The sequence below is a fragment of the Primulina huaijiensis genome, chromosome 8 (assembly GCF_012295235.1).
Source record: "Primulina huaijiensis isolate GDHJ02 chromosome 8, ASM1229523v2, whole genome shotgun sequence".
Classification (NCBI taxonomy): domain Eukaryota; kingdom Viridiplantae; phylum Streptophyta; class Magnoliopsida; order Lamiales; family Gesneriaceae; genus Primulina; species Primulina huaijiensis.
Window position 1 is genome coordinate 21,951,887 of NC_133313.1, and position 19,154 is coordinate 21,971,040.

Consider the following 19,154-nt stretch of genomic DNA (forward strand, 5'->3'; position numbering starts at 1 on the left):
TTTTTTCATTATAATATTTAATTATGTCATATTTCATTCTATTTTATTTATAAAAAAACTAGACATATTACCTTTTACATGTTTACTTATTTTCATTATTAAGTAATATATGTGGTAATTTCACACTTAGTCTATTAATTAATAATTAATAAAAATTAACCACATTTTATGGTTATGGTTTTGTGCTTTTGACTTTCTACCCTTATCTTTTTTTATTATAATATTTAATTATGTAATATTTAATTCTATTTTATTTAAAAAACGGATATATTACCCTTCACATGTTTACTTATTTTCATTATTAAGTAATATATGTGGTAATTTCACACTTAGTCTATTAATTAATAATTAATACTAATTAACAACATTTATTATTATGGTTATGGTTTTGTGCTTTTGACTTTCTATCCTTTATCTTTTTTCATTATAATATTTAATTATTTTTCATTCTATTTTATTTAAAAAAAACGAATATATTACCCTTCATATGTTTACTTATTTTCATTATTAAATGATATATATGATAATTTCACACTTAGTTTATTAATTAATAATTAATACTAATTAACCACATTTTATGGTTATGGTTATGATTATGGTTTTGTGCTTTTGACTTTCTACACTTATCTTTTTTTTTTTCATTATAATATTTAATTATATCATATTTCATTCTATTTTATTTTTAAAAAAAATATTTCATTTTATAAACATATAAATATGTGTATTTATTCAATTGTAAACGAGCGTGAGATAAATAAAATTGAGTTATATTAATAATGAAATTACCCATTATAAATTATATAGATTTTAAAAAAAAACTTCAAAAAAATATACATATGAAAGACTCATGATAATCTATATAATTGATTTGTTTTCCAATCTAATTGTGAAAAGAAACAAATGCCCTCCATAATAATAAAAATAAAAAAAACTCAATAAGGATATATATGTAAATTTTAGCAAATGCTAATGAATTATCACTACAATTACATTGATTGTAGTAATTTATATCATTTCAAGAATAAAATATAACTCTTGGTTAATTTTCTCAAATAATTCATCTTTATACTAAACATTGAAATATTTTATTTTTTAAATTTTCTCTCTACATCATATTTTATTATTTTAATGAAAATTTGTGATTATATTTTTAGTGCAGTTTCTAATTAAATAATAAATTATAGTATCACAAGAAGAAATATGAAAAAAATTAATAATACATGCAATAAGTTGAATAACATTATAAGTATATAATAATATAATAATATGAAGTTTAATACAAACATATTTTTTGGGTTTTTAACTAAGAATTGAAAATAAAGAGTTTAATAAATTATTTAGAATAATTTTTATCAACAATTATGAGTGTTAATATATCAATAATATCATAAAATATGAATATTTTAGAAGAATTCAAATAGATTAGCTATAATAAGAAATTTAAAGATTTTAGTAACATTTTTTAAAAAAATTATATATCAAACAAATTTATACATTAAATAAATAAAATTTGGAAGTGTTTGAAACATTTGCTAAGAATGTTTAAGATTTAGGTAATAAAGGTCTATAGGTAAACTCAACCATGGTTTTCAAGAACACTGAAACCAAAATCAGAACTAAATTTTTTTTTTTTACTTCAGTTCCAAAATTAGCTCTCATAATATATAAATTTAAGGTATAACTGTTAAACAATTAATTTCACCGTCTCACATTTTGTATAATTATTTTATTTAATATTTAAAAATGGATAATAATAGCATATTTAAAAAAAATTATATATCACACAAATTTATAAATTCAATACACAAAATTTGGTAGTATGCGATCTTTTGATTTATAATTTTAAATTTATATATATGTTTTTTTAATTATTTATGAAATTTTAAAAAAAATAAAAAAAAAATCTACAATCAAGTAGGTGATAGAAATATTATATATAATTTAACTATGATACAACTCTAAAACTTAAAAACAAATAATTTGAAATGTTCAATACTATGACCTATTTGATATTAAAAAATGGATCATAAAAAACAAATAGTTTTAAATATCCAATGTACATACATATATAAATACTAAACACATACAAATATATACATATATAAGTACTAAACATATACATAATATATACGTGTGTATATATATAACAATGCTGATATAAAATAAATTATCTATGCTATAAATTCTAAAAACAAAAGAAAAAAAATTCTGTACGAGATTAAATATTTTTAAATTTGAGGTATCCTAAATGTCTTGTGACTAAATTATGAATGGGTTTGGAAGTCGGTGAACGTGGCCGAGGACCTCTCCACCCCGGTAAAGCATGACCGGGTTCAGATCAGGATTGGAATGAGGTAAAGCATGGCCAGTGACCAATCCACCCGTTAAAGCAATAACGGGGATCTCATGTATGTGGTAGTGGACTTTCCCTGCCAGCCCAGTACTGTGGTTTAGTCTGATCAGGCACTTTTACGTATGAGTCACTTTCTTTGAAACGTATCTCTACGCACAATTATGTTATGTATGCTCAAGTATGTATGAGGCAAGCATTTTATGAAAGGTTTTACGATGATGGCACGTCTATGTTATGTATGTATGTCCAGGCTTTTGTATGCAATGTTCAAGTTTAAAGTATGTACGCTCTATTTTAAAGATACATGTGGTTTTATTACGTAGTACTTGTTATTTCCAGTTTATACATGTTGAGTCTTTAGACTCACTATAATTGATCGATGCAGGTGAGAAAGATGTTGAGGAGACTAGGGGTGGGGACCAGTGAGCTGACTTGGACTACGCATGAGGCTAAACCCGAGGACCGCCCATGTTTTAAGATTTTTATGCATGTTTCAAATATTATGGATTTTTAAGGGGATTGTTTACGATGGTTATCGATTACTTTAGCAAACTTTATTTATCATCTTTTGTCGCAAATATTTTGGAAGAACAGTATATTTTTATCGAAATTTGAAGGATGATTATTCATTTAAGAAAATTTTTATTTATCCGCAAATTTTAAAATAGTTAAAAGTATGGTACGTTACAGTTGGTATCAGAGCGTTGTTCTTGTAAAGGGTTATGGCTACTGCAAGTTGCGAGAAGCTCACGAAGTCGCACCTCAAGTCTGTAAGTTTTAAGGTTTTAAAATTTTCATGTAGCAAGCATCAATTCATGATTTCAGCATGTACATGTCCTAAGTTCAAATTACGTGCATCTTACGATATTAGTATTATGTTCATGCATGTGGGGTTTACGTGTTGGGTAAATCTTGGAACATCATGCCTCCTAGAAGAATGGTTAACCGCGGAGCAAGGGATGAGGACAAAGAGGCTCAGAATGAGGAGAGGGTCACTCCTCCTCGCCCACCCCGAGATATGCAGGCTCAGATGCTTGCAGGGATGACTCAGTTCTTCGCGCAGTTTGCGGAGAACCAAGTTGCAGTGAACACAAGGGCGAGGCCCAGGTCAGAGGTAGTTTATGAGAGGTTCAAGAGGATGGACCCAAAGGAGTTCTCGAGAACTACTGACCCGATGATAGTCGAGGGATGGATTAAGTCCATCAAAGTGATCTTTGTGTTTATGGAGCTGCAGGATGCAGACAGGGTCAGGTGTGCTATATTCCTTTTGTCAAGAGACGCCAAGCTTTGCTGGGAGAGTGCATCAGTGTCAGTGAACTTGCAAACACTGACGTGAGATGGTTTTAAAGAAGTTTTCTACGTCAAGTACCTCACTGAGGAAGTACGATATAGGCTGACCGGGGAATTCATGACGCTGCGACAGGGAGACAGCAGTGTTGCAGAGTTTGTTAGGAAGTTCGAGATGGGGTGTCACTTTGTACACCTGATTACGAATGATGCCCGGGAGAAGCTGAGACATTTTATGGATGGGTTGCAGCCAATCTTGCGCCGTGACGTTCGAGTTGCTGGTCCGACGATTTATAAAGTTGTCGTCTCGAGAGCTTTGGCAGCAGAGCAGGACCAGAGAGACATTGAGGTCGATAGGCAGGGCAAGAGGCCCTATCAGGCACCTCAGCAGCAACAACAACAGTGACCTCAGTTTAAGAGGTCATTCCAGAGGCAGCATGGAAAGAGGCCATTGCAGGGACCGCCGAAAGGCAAGGGTCCTGTTCCACAACAGAAAGCTCGTCAAAGGCCGGGTGAGTACCTGGTGTGCCCGAAGTGCAACCGCCAGCATCCGAGACAGTGTTTATATGGATCGAGCAAGTGCTTTAAATGCGGAGCCAGCGATCACATGTTGAAGGACTGCCTATAGTGGAGGTAGCCGACACAGGTTAGAGTGTTCGCCATGCATGCTCAGGAGGCGAACCCAGACACGACATTATTGACTGGTAACTTATTTAATTCAGCGCCGCATTATTTTTTTTTGCTATGCATGTTTTGAATTTATTTGGGGATTATTAGGGTGCTAGTTAATTTTTTTTGTGACTTGGGATAGAAATTTTCTGCTATGCTTGAGGTTAAGATTAGAAGTTTTGGGAAATAAGTTTTGTATTGTACTAACGTCTCTCAACAAATATTTTCATAAAAAGAGTAGCCACGAATGCCTTGTTAGACTCAGAGGCCACTCACTCTTTTATTTCGGAGACATTTGTTGATCATTTGGACCTAAAGTCCATTGGGCTCGATGTGAGCTATTCAGTGACAGTTCCATCAGAAGAAGAGTTATCAGCTACTAGCGTGGTCAGAGACATCGATCTAGAACTGTAGGGCCACCTAGTGTATGCTGATTTGATAGTGTTGCTGATGCCAGAATTTGACATTATTTTGGGAATGGACTGGCTGACGAAGAATAGAGTCCTTATTGATTTTCAGAAAAGGTCAGTATTGGTTAGACCGTTGGGCATGGAGCAGTTTCTCTTTGAACCGGATAGATGGAGAAGTTTCCCTCGCATGATCTCATGCATGCAGGCCCGGAGACTTATTCACAAGGGTTGTCAAGCTTTCTTGGCCAGTATTGTTTCTACACCTGACGTACCCACTCCGTCCTTATCCGAGGTACCAGTAGTAAGAGATTTTCCTGAAGTCTTTCCAGATGACGTAACCGGCCTTCCACCAGAGAGAGAGGTGAAGTTTGCTATTGATCTTGGGCTAGGCACTATGCCAATCTCTAAGGCACTGTACCGTTTAGCTCCAGCTGAGATATTAGAACTCAAGCAGCAGATTCAGGAGCTTTTAGACAAATAATTCATCCGCCCTAGCTTTTCACCATGGGGCGCACCAGTGCTCTTCGTAAAGAAGAAAGATGGGAGCATGAGGCTGTGTATCGATTACCGAGAACTGAACAAGATAACGATCAAGGATAAATACCCACTTCCAAGGATCGATGACTTGTTTGATCAGTTGCAAGGAGCTACAGTGTTCTCCAAGATAGATCTTCGATCAGGATATTATCAGCTGAAGGTAAAAGATGCAGATGTTCATAAGACAGCCTTCAGAACCAGATATGGTCACTACGAGTTCTTAGAGATGCCATTCGGACTGACTAATGCTCCAGCTATATTTATGGACCTTATGAATTGAGTATTCCAGCCCTATCTAGATCAGTTCATCATAGTGTTCATTGACGATATTCTCATTTACTCAAAGAGCCATGAGGAGCACCATCAGCATTTGGGTACAGTTTTGCAGGTCTTGCAGAGTCGCAAGTTGTATGAGTTATAGTTTACTATCGATATTATTATTTCAAATAGTTTAACTATAATAAGAAATTTAAATATTTTAGTAATATTTTTTAAAAAAAATTATATATCAAACAAATTTATATATTCAATAAACAAAATTTAGTAGTATTTGAAATATCTGCTAAGATTGTTTAAGATTTAGGTAATAAAGGTCTAAAGGTAAACTCGACCATGGTTCTCAAGAACACTGAAACCAAAATCAGAACTAAAATTTTTCTTGACTTCAGTTCCAAAATCAGCTCTCATAATATAAAAATTTAAGACATAACTGTTAAAAAATTAATTTCACCATCTTACATATTATATAACTATATTACTTAATATTTAAAAATGGATAATGATAGCAATTTTTAATATTTTAAAAATCATACAGGTAGTTTAAAATTTATATTTAATAATTATTGTATGAGTTTATTAGATTTTATTTGATATTTACCATATAATCTTATTTATATGTGTATTTCATTACATATATTGATTTATTTATAATTTTAAAATTATATTTAACAAGAAATTAATAATCATTGATGTAGTTTATACAATATCGATTTTGATATAAAATTAATTATCTATGATATAAAATTCTAAATACAAAAGGTAAAAAATTATGTAAGTGTTTAAATATTATTTAATTAGAATATTATGAGTTATATTTTACTATCAATATTATTATTTCATTAATATTGATGAGTTAGTAACGATATTTTAAATTGATAATTATTTATCGTTAGTATGCTTAATTTATGTAAATTATGATTTATGCATTGATAAAGTCCATAATTTGATTGATTTTTAGTTTATTATGCCTTATACGTGGTGTTTGGGCATATATTTTTTAAAAATTTGTTTTAGTTCATCTGGTTCTATATATTATGCTAATTATAATTTATTGTGCAACATAAAATTAACAGCTTGAATTTTAATTTGGCAAAAAATTCAAAAGTAAATTATATAAGTTATTAATTACTTTATTCATCTATTATAACAAGATATTAAACTCAAATAAATAACAAAATGATTACTTTTTTTTTTGAAAATCAAAATTTTAATTTTTATCATATAATTGATATTTATGTATATCGCACGTGTTTCATGCTAGTCATGTACAAATGTACACACAATACTTGTGTGTTGACTTAGGGCAAAAGATTCACCCAAAAAACTTGTCATTTATAAAAATCAATACTAGTTAATAAAAAAAATAACTCTCTTAACAAAGTGAGGGAGCAAAATGTATTCAAAACTCTTATCAAACTAAATAACCAAAACTACAGATACAACATTTATGAAGCCGAAATTCTGTTTGATGAACAATGCTCTAATTAGTAATGTGGTTAGATGTTGTGTCTGTTTGTCTTCAATATTTCATGACAACACATCAATATGTCTTAATTTGAGCACTTGATTTCTTCAAAGTAAATCATCAACTCTCGAGTTCGCTCTCATGCGACGTCTATGTTCATCCATCAATCCCAGCATATATATTATTTGATTATTTGTAGGCTTCTTTTGCCTTAAAGTTTATTATTTGGAAATAAGAGTTTCATTAAAAGATGAACTCTTTTAAATAATTTATCATATCCATAATTTATCACAAATATAAAAAATGTATAAAAATAAAACTCTATAATTTAATATGGACAATATTATCAAAAAATATATAACTAAAAAATAAATTACATTTCTTTCAATTTTTTTCACGCTAAAATCTCAAGTTTTCAACTAAACATTCGATTTTTTTTTAAAAAAAAAAAAACTACGAATATGTGTTATATTTATTTAGTGGAGATTTGAACATGCCAGGTGAAATGTACTAAGAAATTTATAAGGCGAAAGAGACCTAACACAGCAGCACAACAGAGATTCTATCTCTGTGTGAGTTAAGCTGCGCGTGCCTGAACAGATTCATCATAGACGGACACGTGTTTCTGTACGGTGCCACGCAACCACCTGCACCATCCTCCTCTGATTTTCCTCTTCAGTCAACGCAAACGCGCTACCACTGCTAATACACACGTCACCTTCTTTCTCAGGATCAATTTTGAAATCAGAAAAGTAATAACACGTAAACCATCTAATTCAAATCCCATCAGTACTTTCAAAGTTCAATTTTCTAATGTTTTTTGCAACACAATCAGCACAGCGCACAGTAATTCCTAGCCACGCCTAAAATCCGCTGGCAGCAACACAATCAGCATTGCACACCACACAATTATAATTCCTAGCCACGCCATTCCACCATCAATACCAATCATTTTGTCCCAACCCATTCGCATATATTTATTTCTTCACTTCCTTCTTCACCGACACTATATACTGACGTGACGAACACACATGTGCGTGTGTATGTTATCAATAATTATTTATTGTACTTACAATTCTGATCCATACATCGAGCAAAGTGCATATGGTCTTCCAATTTCTCGTTGGAAGACCTAATGTATAACATGAATCAACCTAAAGCTAACTGACAATGGAGAATAACAATGTGATTCAAGTATTTTGTATCGTACACCAGTTTAAGTATCACGTTTCGATTGTTCTATCAAATAAAAACAATTATTGCATCTAACATACAATATAAATTGGCACCGGATTAATAACAATGAATATAGTTTTATTGATTTACCATAAACTCAGTTGTCAGCGTTATATATTTCAATATTGGTGTGTTCGAATGACATGTTTTATGTATGATTAGACTAACCCCTTATAGTTTTGGTGGAAGCTTCTATGTAGTTTTCATATCCCACCAAGTGCGCATATTTTTGTGGCGAGCGTCTCGGGACCTTATTCCAACTGAAGTAAATTTGCATTTGCATCATGTGCTCCTTTAAGGTATTTTTCCTTTGTGCAAATTGCATTACACTACTATTAGTCATTGTAATATGTTTTGTCATGTGGTTCGGAATGGGTGGAAAGTTACGATCTTTTGGAGATACTTGTGTAAACTTTGGTTGCTTCTTTTATTGATCGTGGTTTAATATTGTTGAAGGCTCTGAAGAAGGAAGATTTTGAAGTTTTTTCTATAACATGTTGGCTATCTGGTATGAAATTTACAAGTTCGCAAATGCAGATTTTCATAGCCGGTTGTTATGAAATTCGATTGGGCTTGCTCTTTTGTTGGAAGCTTTTCGTAAGGGTATTGATAGGTGTGATAAGCTGGTAACAAGTTTGATGAGATTTGAACAGATGTGGAAGGCTCCATTATTTAATCATTTGAGATTGAATGTCAATGCGAGTTGCAATGTTTCCAAGAACAAATTCAGTGTTAAGGCGTGTGGTACGTGGGAGCTAAGGCATTCATGATAAGATATTCGAATTGGGTGAAAGATGCAGAATTGATAGACATTCATTTGGTAAGAACTTTTGTTTGCATCGCGAGTTTATCAATATATGTATTTTTTCGAATTCCCTTTAGGCCGTTCAAATAGTAAATCAACTAAGTGATAATCTAGGATATGAAAGAACTCACATATTAGAAATATAATCATTTTTTGGATCTCCGATTTTTTTTATATTTATAACATATGAGAAAATCGACAAATGAAGATGCACATCATGATCTAGCTAGTAAATCATCAAACTATGAGTCTAGTTTCGAATGATTTAATTATGTATCACTTTTTTGTTTTCTTTCTAATATCGTATATTGTGACTTTTTACAATAGTCTTAATGGAAGGTTTATTATCTAAAAAAAAATTCATGATATTCTTAAAATAAATTGCATGTTTAAAATTATTTTGAAAAAATTTTATATTAAAAAATCATTATAAAGCACAATGCTCGAAATATTTCCCCTCTGATATTATGATTGATAAATGATATATGATATTATTTATATATACACACATTTTCCGCTTAAAAGATTATTTCTGTAAACTCTTGTACATATCTGCTTACTAGGATTCTTTTCTCCCCCCACCTGAAAACCAGACAAAACAAGAAGAAACCACGACACCCCACTCGAAAGCACTGGAAATGGCATCAGAATCCGGTGACCGGGCCCTATATCGTCAAGGGACCCGAACGGAGGTGGAGCAGTTTCAGTGTCCACGCTGCGAATCCACCAACACTAAATTTTGCTACTACAACAACTATAATCTCTCCCAGCCCCGGCACTTCTGCAAGTCATGCCACCGGTACTGGACCCGAGGTGGCTCGCTGCGCAACGTACCCGTCGGCGGAGGTACTCGCAAGGCCCATTCCTCGAACAAACGCCCCCGCATAGCCCCAAGTACACTGACTAGCGCCTCCCCAGCAAGCACCGCCCGTCTGGTATCTTGCAGTACGGAGAAAGAGGAGACGGCGAAAACTCGAACCCTTAACGGGTTGATTACAAATCCTCGTCAAGGTCCCCTGTCTGGACCCCCCGAGGAAGTGAACTTGAACGAGGCTGCTGGACGGACAGATTCTGTGAATTCGAGTTCTTGGTTGGACGGACATATGGAAACAACTGATGAGATTTTCCGGTCAAATATGTACGGGGTCGGGATCAGTGCGGGCCTGGATTATGGGCTTGATATGTTGGAATGGCCCTTGGAGCATATGACCGGAGTAATTAATGGTTCTGTGTCCGAGTCTCCGGGTAGCAACACGTGGCGGATGGCTGGTGGCAATGACGACGGTGATTGCTTTTCTTGGCCGGACCTCGGTATTCCCGCTCCAGCCAAAGCTCTCAAGTGAACTGAAAAGAATGGAAATGGCCTGAACAAGATATTTTTCTCGTGTTTTATGGGTCTAACCAAGTACTTGTGGAATCTAGTCGTAAGAATATTAGCATTACAGAAAGGAGGCCATTCTCATATTTTGGCTCAAGGGATTATGTGAAAATGCTTTTGAAGATCTTAATTAAAGATTAGGGGTTAAATCTCAAACTTTTATTACACAGACAAAATTCGAATTTTTAGAATCAAATTTTCTTCGACTTACATATCATATAAGTTCCGGTAAAAATATAGCTTGTTCTTCGTTTCGGTGAACTAGTTCCATTCGCCTTCAGTCTTTCCTTTGCCATACAAGTTGAACAACTTAACCACTATTTGGTTCTGAAATGTTAAATTTGCCTGTAAAACTAACTCGATAATTAAGCCATAATCCAGTATTAAAAATATAATTTGCATTTGATTGGTTTGCATCTGTACGGGAAAAATAGTTAGGCTGGACTCGATGAACACGAGAAACGTTGTAATAATATCTGCTTTTGAACGGTCAAGAAAAGAATGTATTGTTTTGGAAAAACATTAACAAATAAATGAATTATTATTTCAATACAATTTCTAGTCTTAAAACAAACATCATAGATCCATCATCGTTTTGTATTTTATGAATTCCATGTTTAAATATACGAGAAATTGGCTTTCGGTCCCCAGCCGTCTTTTTTTTTGTGTTCAGTCTCTGAGTACTTTTTTAGTACCACATTTCCACATGAAATGTACCACAATTTGTATGACATAGTACCACAATTTTGTGCGTAGAAAATGAATCGAAAGAAATGTTTTAATTGGAGATTTTTCATCAACTTCTCCTTAAATATATGATTGTTATTTAATATTGCTTGAAAATGGTTTTTCTAAACTGTAAATTAAGTAATTTGTTTTTTTATGTTTTAGATCAATTATAGACTAGGGACAACACTATACTATAGGAGTGATGAATGCTACATGACTTGGAGGGTAAATAAATAGGATGGCCTCACAAAGAAACTAAGTTGAAATGATGTATGAATTGATAGAAGGACCCGACAAAAACTTGTTTAGAGAGTTTATGAATGTGGAGAAAATTTTATAGAAGTTGAGATTTTTAAATTTTTTTATTTGACATTTACGTTGAATAGCAAACTCAAAAAAAAATTGGATTTATAAGTTTAAGATTGTGGACACCATAATCATAAGCTAACAAGATAAGATTGATGCAATTTCTTGTGCTTCAATTGCATCGATAGGTAGGATGATGCACTATTTGATTTTGTTCCGCAAATAGTAGATCTTGGTTGACATATCGCCGACCATTGCCACCCACTTGTTGCATCATGAAAATGAAATGTAAATCCATACAAGCCTATTTTTTCTAATATACATTTATTTGGTTAATTTCAAAATGACAATGACTCGGCCGTGCTGCTTCTACCCACCGGCTTCCATGGCTTGTTTGTGATCGGACCAAAAGGTGGCACTTAAGACTGACTTGATGGCTTTTAGGCGGTAGAGGGTGATCTACCGTCTTGATTTTTATAAAATTGGTGACTCTAAGAGGTGTTGGAAAAATCGGTCGTCTAGGCGGCTCAAAACCCGTCTGGACGGAGTAACCAACTGTCTACATAATTCGATTTTATTTTTAAAAAAATTGATAATTAAAAAAATTGGTTAAGCAAATTTATGCATATCTTGTTGAAATATATGTCATAAAAAATTTATGCACATTAATAAGCATTTATAAAAAAAAATAATAATGAAAATGTTGAACACACATGCATAATTTGACTAATTTTTTATATTTTAAAATATTTTATATATTTTAATAATTAATTAATATATTTTAAAAAAACCACATAGGCACATAGGTGCTAGGCGGTGGGTAGCCGTTCACATATCACATAACACTTTTTAGAACATTGGTTATCAGTCAGTTCACGATTTTAGTCATTTATAAAAGTTGCACTGTTTTTTCAAATTAATTTTAGGCGTTTTTCATCAGAATACTGACATGAAATCAAACATATCAACAATATTCGGCGTCACGTCAGTATTTTTCAGTGTCATTTCATCATTTTCCGACGTCATGTTAGCATCTCGAAGGAAAATGACTAAAGTTAGAAAAAAAAATTAAAACTATGAATTAGTGATAACAAGAGAAAAATGAAAATGTACGATAGTTAAAAGACAAAAAATATTATTCTTTTAGTTTCAAATTTTATTTATCAAATTCAAGAAAACCATATACTGAAATATATTTGATTATATATACAATTTAAAATAGATATAAGAACAAGACAAAAAATATTATTCTTTTAGTTTTAAATTTTATTTATCAAATTCAAGAAAACCATATACTGAAATATATTTGATTATACATACAATTTAAAATAGATATCAAAACTCGAAGATATAAATATAATAAACTAGTGATGTCCATATATCTAAGGGCTGGGTAGAGCCGTAGAGTGTGTATATCTTGCATCCTCGGCTAGATAGTCACCAATATTCAACCCTTCGTTATTAAGACTGGAAGGTCGCACTGAGATCAGATATCTTCGAGGCTTACTGCTAAGTTTTGGATCAACCGGTCGTCAAGCCAGACACCTTAATAGCATGAGTTTTTAATAAAAATATTGAAAATTAAATTATATTTGAAAATATATAAAAATAATTTGACTTTGGATTGTTTGGGTGCATGCATGATGAATGATGAGACCCCCACCCTCCACCATGTTTTTTCTCAACATCGCTTTCTATTTTAATGGCAGTTTTCGACCAATCTTTCTTGCAGTGGTACTGTTCAAGATCAGAATGCCTCACAGCAAATTCAAACCTGCTTGGGCAGTGTTTCTGTGGAATTTTAAATGTTTTCATGATTCCGTTTATATAAGTATTTATAAAATGTTTTTATAAAAGTATTTTTTACAAATTTTTTAAAATATATTTTAGAAATAAATATGTGTTTGAACAACTATTCTATACAAACAATTTTTGCGGTTAAAAGTGTTTGAACAACTTTATCCAATTTTTTTCCCTAGTGGATCAATCTGGAAATCCACAGAAAAATTATTGCCATCCAAGGTCGCATACCCAGACGAAAACTACTTCTAGAGCTCATTTCTTCCACACTACGAGTGAAAGGGAAAATGTAAAGATTACTATCAAAGCAGCCCAAGCGAGACATACTATATCCATATAAATTATGTCTCCTATCACTATAAATACAAAAGAATTATTCCTCACTAATAATAGTGGGATCAATGGTGCAGAGTCAAAAAAAAAGGGAATTTTGTCCGAACACTATTGATAAACCAATCTGATTCTGATTTCGAATCGGGAAAGATTAAACGCAAGAAAAATATATCATTCCCACATCTCTAAACTATTCTTTAAAAATTAATATTTTGGCACTTTAAAACCGTAAATGGTGCTTTATTTCACAAGCCCCATTGTGAAATATCGAGGGAGACATATTAATAAAAAAAAAATGTCGTCGAATTTCTTGTCCCCCAAATGTTAGGATGGAAAAATTGGGCTTTTCGTTTGTTAATTGGGTAGCCCGATTTCACAAGCCCCGTTGTATTGTACTAAACTATATATAGTTTTCGTTCAGAAGTTGCGATATACTATGCTATTTGACCAACATTCCCCCGAGGTAACTTATTTGATTAAATGGTAACACGAGACTACTCGATTTTGTGATATCGATCTTCAATCCGATTCAAATGAAGAAAAAAAAGTACTTTTTATGTAAAAAAATATCATTTTTCATTAAAAGTGTTGTTGAGATACAAACACATGAGATCGTAGACTTACTAAATGATAATCAATTTTTCTAATCTATACAATGAATTACTATTTAATAAATCTTTTACAAAACATATATTTATTTATAAAAACCACAAAATAACGACTACAAGTTTTCACGTCATAAAAAAATTGTTTAATATATATATATATATATGAAATTGCTTCGTCGCTATTCATCCTTGCAATTTAAAAACATCGATTTATTGACTTTTACAAACTCATTGGAGTGAGATAATATAAAATAAAAAAAGAAATAATATAAATTGAAGCAATTCAACCAAGTACCAACCACCTGAAAGCTACCAAACAAAAATTTAATACTATTAAATTTATTATTTTAATCAGGAGGAAAATAGACTGCTAGAGGAATGGATGCATTTGACCATTTCAATGCACTACTGCTGCTCTCGCACATTACCACTCCGTTTGGTAGGTTAAATTACGGAGATTTATGTTTTTTAAATTCATCTAATCTCATGTTTGATAGAATTTTTATTTAACCAAATCAATCATTCTTATAAAAGATTAGGTTATATTAACTGAAATAAAATAATCATTCTTCTCCTTTAAGATTATTTATCCAAATCTTAATACATCCTATTTTTTCAATTTTATCTTTCTTCTATATCCAAACTCACCATCACTTCCCGCCACCACCGTCGACCACCGCCAGCCGATCACCCCCACGGCCGACCATCGCCGCCGCCGCCTCCGTCCGACCACCACACCGCCGCCCACCCGCCGTCGCAATAGTGGAAGGACAATTTAGTCAATTCATCAAAAGATTCTAAATTATCACATTCTTAATAATCATATCAAACATAATATTATTTTATCATTTTCTGCCATTTTCTTTATCATTTATCTTTTAATCATTTTATTATTTTATCTTCAACCAAACACAGCCTACAAATATTAGAGAGGTTTAATTGACTGGCATTTACTGCCTTTGGATCAAGGGTTAATTTCGTCAAATTATTATTCTTATCGATTAATTGATGTTATTTGTGTTTCATTTATTTTTTTTTTATAGCAGATACTTTGTATATTTATAAAAATAAAAAATATTTAATTGTAATTTCTTTTTATAGATAAACTACCACCGTGTTGGTCAATTCTCATTCTGTCACAATCATATGTCTTATAATATGACTGTTACAAACTTCAAAGTTTGGAAGTCCCGACGTGAGTAAATGCGATTTGATGGCTAATCGTAATGGATAAATTTGCTTTAAATCTCTCACCTCAAATTTAAATTTGAAAAATGATGTCACTTTTTTCACAAAAAAAATGAACCCACGTGTATTTGTAGGATAATAATTAACACAAAAAATAAAAAATATGATATTTATATATGCTATTTAATTTTTAATACTAATATATTCGAAAACTTATCTTTTACATCACACATACATATATACATATATATATATATAAGCAAAACAATGAAAATTATTATTTTTCTTTTTCGGATGAAAATCGGTACAAAACAATGAAATAAGTGTTTTTTTTTACATATTTTGATACTAAAAAAATCATATATTAGTATCATATTTGAAACAATTGATACTAAAATATAATATATTAGTACCTTATTTTTAATGTTTTATACCGATATCATCAAAAAAGAAGCACGTGACTCAAGAAATTCCAACACATTTTTCTGTTAATATTTGATATGTAATGACCCGAATTCGTATTTTGAATGAAGTATTAATTAAGAGATAATTAAAGAGTTGTTAATTAAGTATTATTAACGAATTGATAATTTGAGATTAATCTGTTGGATCCACCGAATTTTAAATGGATAACACGATCTACTTCCGATTACGTTATCTCGAGAAATCCAACCAGACGAATGAGATTCTGACACGTGGCAGATAAGATTGATTCGGATTTCTGAAATAGTCCGGATGCAGCCTATAAATGGAAGCCGAATTCTTTTGTTTCCTACACCGCATCCTTCAGAGAGAGAGTTATAGTCTTTTACCTTAGGTTTTCTAGGGTACTTTGGTGTCGGGAAGTTTCGGAGCTAGTGTCGACTCGAGGGGGGTCGGTGAGCTGAGATCGAGACATCATCAGCGGGCTGACGACGGACGCAGGTATAATCCTAAAGCCTTTAAGAAGAACTTTATAGCATGTTTGGTAATTCAGAATCTGGTTTGATAGTGATTTCATATTGTTGGTATTGTCTAGGTTAAGAGCTTTCTGTCAGATTGTTTTAGTAAGGTACGTGATGTACTGACTGAGATATCCAAGCGTAGTATACACACTTATATGCTGCATATTTATGTGTTGCATTATACATGTTTATTGCTTTGGCATATTATGCATGACATATCATGTTGAGCCTGATATTATGACACGTCGTCACGGAAGTGTAGGACATGGTCGTTATGGCGACGATGATGCTGGCCGAGAACATCGTCGTAGAGATCGTGACGGAAGGCGTCACCGAGATCATGATGAAAGGAGACGTAGGAACCGTGTCAACATTATGGATTTCATGAAGATTGGTCCTCCACCGTTGACTGGAGATGAGAATGCTGATGTTGCTGAAGCTTGGGTCGATATCATGGAGCAGTGTTTTCGAGTGTTGCACTATGACGAAGACGAGAAGATGGAGGTAGCTGATTTCATGATCCAAGGAAAAGCTCGGAAATGGTGAAAACCTGTTTCTGCCATTCTAGTTCAACACCATGGGCGGATTCGTTGGGAACATTTCCGTCAGGCCTTCATCAATCATCACTTTCCGCCTGCTCTTCGTCAGGCGAAGGAGATGGAACTGTTGACCATTAAGCAAGGAGATTCGAGCATTGAGGATTACCAAAAGCGTTTTACGGATCTGTTGCCGTACGCTCCTCACATCAGTGAGAATTCTGCAGCCATATATTCTCACTTTTTGAATGGTTTGAACCAGGAGATTTTTGATCGGGTTTCAGTCTGTGACGATCCTACTTCGTACGAAGGATTAGTGAATCGTTGTCGTCAAGCAGAGATCAGTATTGCTAGGAGGAAGGCTATGCAAGCTAGCAAAAGTTCTAGTTCGTTGGGACCGAGGGGTCGGTCTTTCAAGAAGTCTGCATCTTCTTCTTCTTCAGGTTCTGGAGGGGTGCACAGCTGTGGTAGGAAAAAGCTGCAATGTGGCCACTGTGGAGGAAATCACCAGACGGAAAATTGTCGAAAAGTAACAGGTGCTTGCTTCAACTGTGGTGGTTTTGGTCACATGAAGAGGGAGTGCCCTAATTTGGAGAATCAGAGTGTAGGCGGAGGTTCTATGGCAGGGTCTTACAGTGGAAAATAGTCTGAGGCCACTGTGCAACAGAAAGGTTTTCCTGCTCAAGGTTCTCGTCGTGGTGGAATATCACAAGGATCTCAGCAATGTCCACGAGTTCAAGGGCAAGTGTTTGCCCTAAACCAAGAACAAGCTGAGGAGCAAAACGAGAGAGTCATTGCAGGTAATTTTATCTTATGTGGTATTCCTGCATATGTATTAATTGACACTGGGGCATCGCATTCATTCATAGCATCTATGTTTGTTAAGAAGCATAAACTACCCTACGTGTCATTAGATGGTTTGATGTCGGTGTCTACACCGATGGGACAAGAGGTTTTAGCTAAGCGACTTGTAGTAGACTGTTTGTTAGAGTTTGAGGGAAAATACTTGTCTGCCAATTTGATGATATTGGCTATGGAAGATTTCGATTGTATTATGGGAATCGACCTATTGACTAAGTATAGAGCGACGGTAGATTGTTATCAACGTCTCGTTCAGTTTCGTCCACAAGGAGACGAGAATTGGTTTTTCTTTGGCGAGGGAGATCGACCTCCAATGCCAGTAGTGTCTGCTATAAAGGCACAACGGGCTTTAGCGAAAGGAGGAGAAGGATACCTCATTTATGCTGTTGACGTATCGAAGGATGTGATCGACGTGAAGAACATTCCAGTTGTCGATGAATTTCCTGATGTTTTCCCCGATGAGATTCCTGGATTTCCTCTGGAGAGGGAAGTGGAAGCGGAGATAGAGTTGATACTAGGAACCGCACCTATCTCCAGAGCGCCTTATAGATTGACACCAACGGAGATGAAAGAGTTGAAGCAACAGTTACAAGATCTTCTTGACAAGGGGTACATTAGACCCAGTGTGTCTCCTTGGGGAGCACCAGTGTTGTTCGTTAAAAAGAAGAATGGGTCTATGCGGCTTTGCATAGATTATAGACAGTTGAACCGAGTAACAGTGAAGAATAAATATCCGTTACCACGGATTGATGACTTGTTTGATCAACTGCAAGGAACTTCAGTGTACTCGAAGATCGATTTACGGTCTGGGTATCATCAACTTCGAGTTCATCAACGTGATATCCCCAAGACTGCATTTCGAACAAGGTATGGGCATTACGAGTTTCTAGTGATGCCGTTTGGTTTGACGAATGCTCCAGCAGTATTTATGGATTTGATGAACCGAGTATTCCAGGAGTATCTTGACAAGTTTGTCATTGTCTTTATTGATGACATACTGGTATACTCTCGTAGTCTTGAAGAGCATGCACAACATTTAAGGATTGTGTTGCTAACCTTAAAGAATCACCAACTGTATGCTAAGTTGAACAAGTGCGAGTTTTGGCTCGACAGAGTTGTCTTCTTAGGACATGTTATATCCAAAGATGGGATATCAGTGGATCCTAGCAAGATCGAAGCAGTGTTGAGTTGGGCACGGCCGGAATCAGCTCAAGAGATAAGAAGTTTTCTAGGTTTGGCAGGATATTACCGGAGATTTATCTCAGGATTTTCTCAGATTGCCAAACCATTGACACAGCTGACGTGTAAGAATGTGCAGTTCGAATGGACACATGATTGTGAAAATAGTTTCAATGAATTGCGTCAACGTTTGACAACTGCACCAGTTTTAGCTCTTCCATCTGGATCAGGAGGGTACATTGTGTACACTG

The 19,154-nt window shown here is 33.8% G+C and overlaps 1 protein-coding gene across 1 annotated transcript; it reads left to right on the top strand.

Moving 5' to 3' along the window:
• The first annotated feature begins 9,498 nt into the window (after positions 1-9,498).
• Positions 9,499-10,680, top strand: LOC140983233 (dof zinc finger protein DOF3.4-like). Its single transcript, XM_073450190.1, has one exon. It carries the CDS (start codon positions 9,680-9,682, stop codon positions 10,382-10,384), a length of 705 nt encoding a protein of 234 aa, XP_073306291.1. The 5' UTR covers positions 9,499-9,679; the 3' UTR covers positions 10,385-10,680.
• Positions 10,681-19,154: the final 8,474 nt, after the last annotated feature.